The following is a 7,221-nucleotide window of genomic DNA, read 5'->3' on the forward strand; positions in this document are numbered from 1 at the left end:
AGGATATATTTTGGGTTCTCAAATCTGCTTCAGCATCGGAAGCCATGGCATGTCTGAATGTGCTGGGGAAAAATTCCTGCCGTCATAGTGAATGGATATTTGTGTATTTTTCTTACAAAGAGAATATGAGAGTTTGCTTATTGCTAGCTTTGTCTGGATCATCCCGATCCTTGCTTCACAACTTAGTGAATCTGGGGTCATGCATTCAGCTACCAAAATGTCAGGACCCTGCTGTAATCGTTATTACATAATTAAATATGTTTTTAATTTAATTTATTACAGGTACTTGTATAGTATCATCAATTTATGCAACGCTTTACATAAATATTGCATATTAACATCAGTCCTTGCCCTCAAGGAGCTTACAATCTAAGCTCCCTAATTCACATTCATACATGCACCTACTAGGGCCAATTTAGACAGGAGTCAATTGTCCTACCAGCATGTCTTTGGAATGTTGGAGGAAACTAGAGTACTCGGAGGAAACCCACGCACGCACAGGGAGAATATGCAAACTCCAGGCAGGTAGTGTCATGGTTGGAATTTGAACCATCGATCCTAGTGCTGATAGGCAGAAGTGCTAACCTCTTAGCCACTGTACTTAATAAGAATCCATACAATAGAAAAGCCCCTTCAAATGAGCCATACCTAGATAAGTTTTAAAACTGTAACCGATTTGTTCAAAAGAATCAATTTTATTACGTTTCATAAAAATGGTGCAAAATATCCCCATTTTTGCAGATATGGGTAGCGTTTAGGGGCAGCCCACCAATTACTGCAAGTCGGGTGCTGCGGAAATAAAGCATTGTAAACTGCCCCTTCAGATGTCTATTGCAGCTTAAAGCGGATCTCCACTCTAAAGTGAAGTCGCGCTGATCGGCACCCTCCCCCCCCTCCGGTGTCACATTTGACACCTTTCAGGGGGGAGGGGGGTGCAGATACCTGTCTACAGACAGGTATCTGCACCCACTTCCGGCCCTACGATGCGGGCAAAAGACGGGTTTTTTCCTTGTTTCCCGTCCGTCCCCCGTTGTATGCTGGGAACACTCGGCTCCCAGCACACAGCGGGAGCCAATCGGCGGGCGCAGCGCGACTCGCGCATGCGCCGTAGGGAACCAGGCAGTGAAGCCGGAGCGCTTCACTTCCTGGTTCCCTCACTGTGGATGGAGGGGGGAGCAGCAGGGTGACGAGCGATCGGCTCGTCATCTGCTGCGATCGGCGCTGGACTCCAGGACAGGTAAGTGTCTTTATATTAAAAGTCAGCAGCTGCAGTATTTGTAGCTGCTGGCTTTTAATATATTTTTTTAGTGGCACATCCGCTTTAAGGGGGTCGGTGGTTGGGTGGCAAAAATATGGCTCAACTGTGCATTTTTACAAAAAAAATCAGCGCTGTGTGATACTAAACCTTACAAATGCATAGATATTGCCATAAACAATGAAAATCAATATTGCTAAAAAATGTAACTATGAACATAATTTTTTTTTGGAAATAACAAGCAAGCTCACAGTGAAAGGAAATTTAGTATTATTCCTTAATATCAAGTGTCCAAAAAAAAAAAGATATTTTTTTTTCTCCCAATTTTCATGAATCCACAGAGACAAAAGTGCAAATTGGGGTATTTTTACGTATTACTGTCCAAAAAGTGACTCTAGTGAAGATAATCCCGATCAGAAGAGGGTGCATTATCGCTAGTTTAAAAATGTATTTAGAACACATAAAACATCCAGCACACCAAACTATAAAATAATTAATCATAGGATTCCTCTCCAAACTACTTCAAAACTTGTATGTGTCAGAAGCTTGTATAAACAAGCATGTATCCGAGCTCCTCCACAGTCCTGGCCCCTCCCCTACATGTGACAACACAGGGCTAATCGCGTGTCTTCCTCAGGGGGACCTAGTGTTACTTTATACCCGATGCTGATTGCAGTCTCAGGTGGCTCTAGAGTAGCTCGCAAGATTTATATATTTTCAACTGTGCATTTTTTGCCACTCCCTAACTTCGAGTCTCAACAAAGCCTAAATCTTTTAATAAATATCATTTGGTTTCCAGTGCTTGTATCAAACCTAAAAAGCTGATATAGGGCTTATAATCTTTCCATATACAAAAGCCATGTCAGCAACCGAGTTGTCTGTGTTCAGACCAAATTTTCCACAAAGAATATATGAACAGGTCACCAGGGTCCATGTTTTAGTGGGTACATCACAGCATTTGGTGCTTGTGATGCCGAGATATGCAGGTGGCGTTCTGTATAGAAAATCCATCAAGGCCTCCAGCTGCTTGATCATGCAGGGCTCAAAATTTCAAATCCTGAGCTACTAGCCAGACCTCAAGGGTTACTCGCCACCAGTTGCTGCGTCCAACCCCTACCATGCCCCGCCCCTAAACACACCCTCATAAATGATCTCATGAAATGACACTTAAATGGTTTATGCAGAATTAAGTTATAAAAATAAATATTAACAACAACTTTATCCATGTCCAAAACTGCAGCCTGCCCGTGTCCGCCAGTGCAGCCTGTGTCCCCAATGCAGCCGCCTGATCGATCAGTATGCGGGGAACATAACGGCTTTCATTTCAATAGCTGTGTGTTTCCCGCCGCGTGTCATCATATATAGCCCCTTCCCCTTATCCAGGCACTTTGATAGACTGATCACCCGTCCAATCCTGCAGCAGCAGCTCTCCTCTCCACTCCCAGGCAGCCCACACTCGCCCAGCCCTCAAAATCCACTTGCAAAATGCGAGCAGGCGAGTGGAATTTTTGAGGGCTGGATCATGTATATATCATCCACATCATAGATTCCCAGGACATTTATACAACCGAGATGACACTAAAAAAGATGTTATTGCCCGAGTTGGAGGACCTTGATCATAGAGCACGCCCCAGGGGGTGAACGTTAAGTGCATTCTGGGAGGATTTTCATGGCCGCCCTCCCAGAAGAACAGAGCTGCGCTGTAGCTGTCTTTTGGCTATGGCGCGGTATTGAAGTGGTTAAATTGACAGTTGACGTGATCCTGGAGTTTTCCTGCATACTGATTCTGTTGCTGTATTTCTCTCACAGGCAGTTATTTTGCCAGAGATGCCGACTATTCACACAGGTACTGTAAGCATGCCGACTCTAAGGAGTACGCAATGTTCGTGGCCCGAGTGCTGGTGGGAGATTTCATCCGCGGCTCTTCCTCGTACCTCCGCCCGCCTGCAAAATCTTCCTCCGGATCCAGCTTCTATGACAGCTGTGTGGACAGTGTGAGCAATCCTTCCATATTCGTCATCTTTGAGAAGCACCAGATCTACCCTGAATACCTGATTCGGTACAAAGAGAAGCCAGCCGACGTGCAGTCAATGATGGCTGCACTGCGCTTTAAGTAGGAGGGGAGGCAGAGTCACAGGAGGACTTTGTTTTACTGACGTCATATCATAAACGCACACTTCTACTATAGAATAGGTTTTAGATTAAAGTAGATGTCAATTCTAACTGGATGTAGTTTATAATGCATATAATACAGTGTATATGTGTGTGTGTGTATATATATATATATATCTATCTATCATTTTTTCATAAAATCCTTTTTCCACTTTCTTCTTTATTTTATTCCTGCAGCCTTTTTCATTCACTTCCTATCTACATGCACACACTCCAACGCTGGCTGCACATCATTGCTTTGGACTGTCTTCCTGACAAATGTCAGGGTTGACCCAGATGCCTTAGCTGCAACTGGCTCAGCCTCTCAGCGTTTAATGGAAACCGCACTGGAAACCTGAAAGATGTCCCAAGCTAATGGGGGGGGGGGGGGGGGGGGTGTGTGTGTGTGTGTGTGTGTACTGGAACGCTGCTGTATGACCAGGTACATTTTTAATAGGGCTGTTACTGATTAAAATATTCGTGTTCGATTAATCAAATTTTTTTTTTTTTATGTAGATTAATCTACAAATTTTCGATAAATTATAACGCACATATATTTTGCGGATCACCACTATATAGCCCCCACTGTAATATCCACATACATCTCCCCCCACTGTAATATCCACAGACATCTCTCCCCACTGTAATATCCACAGACATCTCCCCCCACTGTAATATCCACAGACATCTCCCCCCACTGTAATATCCACAGACATCTCCCCCCACTGTAATATCCACAGACATCTCCCCCCACTGTAATATCCACAGACCTCTCCCCCCCCCACTGTAATATTGTCCACATCTCCCCCACTGTATAGGAAGATTAGTGCTTGCTTAGTCTTGCCAGAGAAGATGGCCGAACACGAGCAGTTGAGGCCAGGTTCTCCTAGGCCACCGCCGGGTGGACCAAGATGGCCGCCGCTCCGGGAGCTAGGCCAAAGCCGCAGCCTTTCCTATGGCCGAGGCAGCAGCGGAGCTCCGCGGATCACGCGGTGTGCCGATCCGCATATGGTGACCCGTTCGGATCACGGATCATTTACGATCCGTTGCACCACTAGTACCGATCAAAAAAATGCATGATTAATCGAGGAATTAATCTTTAATTTCCACAGCCCAACTTTTAATAGTAATTGATTATACTTTGGGCCAGTCCTCTGTCCATTTTAGCCATAGTTTAGGGTTAAAAATCCCTATTTTAACTACGGTTTATAGTAGGGGTGTAACGGATCAAAAAACTCACGGATCGGATCGATCCTCGGATCAGGAGTCACGGATCGGATCATTTTCGGATCAGCGCAAAAAAAAAAAATGTGTGTGTGTGTAATATATATATATATATATATATATATATATATACACACACACACACACACACATACATTTCACGGGTGGATTAAAGAGGAAGCAGGTGAGGCTGTTTGGGACTTGTTAAAAGTACAATCTTGATGTTTTTACAGCTATATATATACATATATATACATATATATATAATTATATATAGCTATAAAAACATCAAGATTGTACTTTTAACAAGTCCCAAACAGCCTCACCTGCTTCCTCTTTAATCCACCCGTGAAATGTGCTCTCCCCCCCCCCTCCTCCTCTCACACTAGTGCTTCTCTGCTACTATTCCCTCTCCATGTCGGCTTGCCAGAGCCCAGTGCACAGCGTGACACGCCTCCCCGGGGAGGCGGGGAGGCGTGTCACGCTGGGCTCTGGCAAGCAGACTGGGTGGAGCAAGATCGCTCCGGAGCTAGGCCGAAGCCGGGGACTTTCCTAGGCCTAGGCTCCGGAGCGCTCCGCGGATCGCGGGGTGTGCCGATCCGAACGGGGTGGCCCGTTCGGATCACGGATCGGTGACGATCCGTTACACCCCTAGTTTATAGGTAGTCCCTCCTACAATTCAACATTTTTATACACTAGAGAGACGTTCCATGATTTAAATATTTTACCAATTGCACGGAAGAGTCCCTGCCATCTTTTTGGATGTCATTTAGAAGCTCTGCATTGAACCTGTGCTGGGAACAGAATTGTAGAGCTGACATAAAACCGAAAACACAGACAGAGATGACCTGTACCTCTTTATTTCTGAGTCGCAGTGGAACCCCCAAAAATATTGCAGCACATGAAATGACCTGTCCCCACCCATTCCCCCGCAGTGTATGCATTTCTACTGCAAAGAGTGGCACCACACATTGCATGCAGATTGACTACAGCTGGAAGGGGGACGTCGAATGATCTGCAATGGATGGCTAGTTTTCCACAGGCACCCAGGAGCAGCTTCCTATGCAAAATAAGTAAGCGAAGACAATCAGATGGCTTTATTCGCCTGCGTAACCTGAAATAGAAAAAAACAATGGGGATTTTCTCTTTTTTTTTCTTGCTGCAAATATGAGTTTATGCAAAAGATCTGCGCCATAAACGAAGATTAGGCTGGACCCTTATCAGAAATTATTTTAAGAATTTCTGTCTGTTGACAAGAACAATGCAGGCTAATGCTACCAAAAGGCAACAGACACGTCTTATTCATTGCTGGGAACAGGTTCCAATGAAAGCAATTTTCACCCATTTCTGCTCTTTTCAAGTGGAATTGCGGCCGGTAGATTTTGTATATTGCTTTTTAAAAATGTCACAAAGAAATCTGCATGGAAAGGCTTGAACATGTGCACACACTTTTTATCACGCTCCTATTTCTATTCTTCGTGTTCTAATCCTTCCAGATTTATCAGTTTGTCACATAGAGATTGCACAGCCCTCCATAGCCGCTAACCTTTTAATTTTATTCAGAATTGTGTGTTTGGGTGATCAAAGGGGGAAAAACTTCTAGAGTTTTAAAGTTTTTTTTTTTTTCTTTTTTGTTAAAAAAAAAACACATGTATATTTTCATTAATAAAGTAATTGTCCTAAATGAGTAAGTTCTGTGTGTACACAGTGTATTGCAATTCATTAGGCTGGGCTTGTCAGTACTTGAAGTCTGTACATTCAGTGGAGACCAGGGACAATGCTGAGGCTGCATTCACACCTGAGATTTTTCAGCTCATAAAACACCAGAAAAATGCTCAAACTCCCAACAAGCAAAATCGCATTCATTTAAATGGCCCCTGTTCACATCTGAGTGTTTTTGTAGCCTGAAGCTCAAAAAAGTACACAAGCTTCTTTTTGAGCAGATTACAGGTGTTTTTCTTTTTTTTTTTTTTTTTTTTTTTTTACATTGGTGACCTTCTGCCTGAAAACCTAGGGCCAGATTCAGATACATTTGCCCTAGCGCAGCGTATCAGTGATACGCTACGCAGCCGTATCTTACCTGGCGGAATTTCGAATCCACAGCGATTTCGCGCCGTAAGATGCGGCGGCGTAGTGTTTTTTTGGCGGCGTATTTGAAATTGGGCGGGTAGGGTGGCGTGATTCGTTTAAATGAAGCGCGTCGCCGCGCCGCTTGAACTGCGCATTCTCCGTTTTGACATTTCTCGCCGTGCTTTGCGCGAAATGACGTCGCACCAACGTGATTTTTTGAACGTCGACGTGAGTTACGTCCTTTCCTATTCACGGACGACTTACGCAAAAAAAATATATATTTAAAATTCGACGCGGGAACGACGGCCATACTTTAACATGGCAAGTCTAAATATAGGCCACAAAATAGCAGCTTTAACTATACGCCGGGAAAAGCCGACTAGCGATGTCGTAAGAGAATGCGACGGCCGCGCGTACCTTCGTGAATCGCCGGAAAAAGCTAATTAGCATACCCGACGAGGAAAACGACGCAAACTCCACCCAGCGGGCGCCGAAGTATTGCACCTACGAACCGAAGCTTT

The 7,221-nt window shown here is 44.4% G+C and overlaps 1 protein-coding gene across 1 annotated transcript in view; it reads left to right on the forward strand.

The window, feature by feature from the left end:
- LOC120932742 (protein mono-ADP-ribosyltransferase PARP12-like) overlaps positions 1-3,898 on the forward strand; it is a 45,209-nt gene extending 41,311 nt beyond the window's left edge. The window contains exon 12 of the mRNA XM_040345393.1: positions 3,065-3,898. Within this exon, the coding sequence (XP_040201327.1) occupies positions 3,065-3,372 (308 nt within the window). The 3' untranslated portion in view covers positions 3,373-3,898. The remainder of the gene's footprint in view (positions 1-3,064) is intronic.
- The last annotated feature ends 3,323 nt before the right edge of the window (positions 3,899-7,221 follow it).

Source organism: Rana temporaria, chromosome 3 (genome assembly GCF_905171775.1).
Source record: "Rana temporaria chromosome 3, aRanTem1.1, whole genome shotgun sequence".
NCBI lineage: Eukaryota > Metazoa > Chordata > Amphibia > Anura > Ranidae > Rana > Rana temporaria.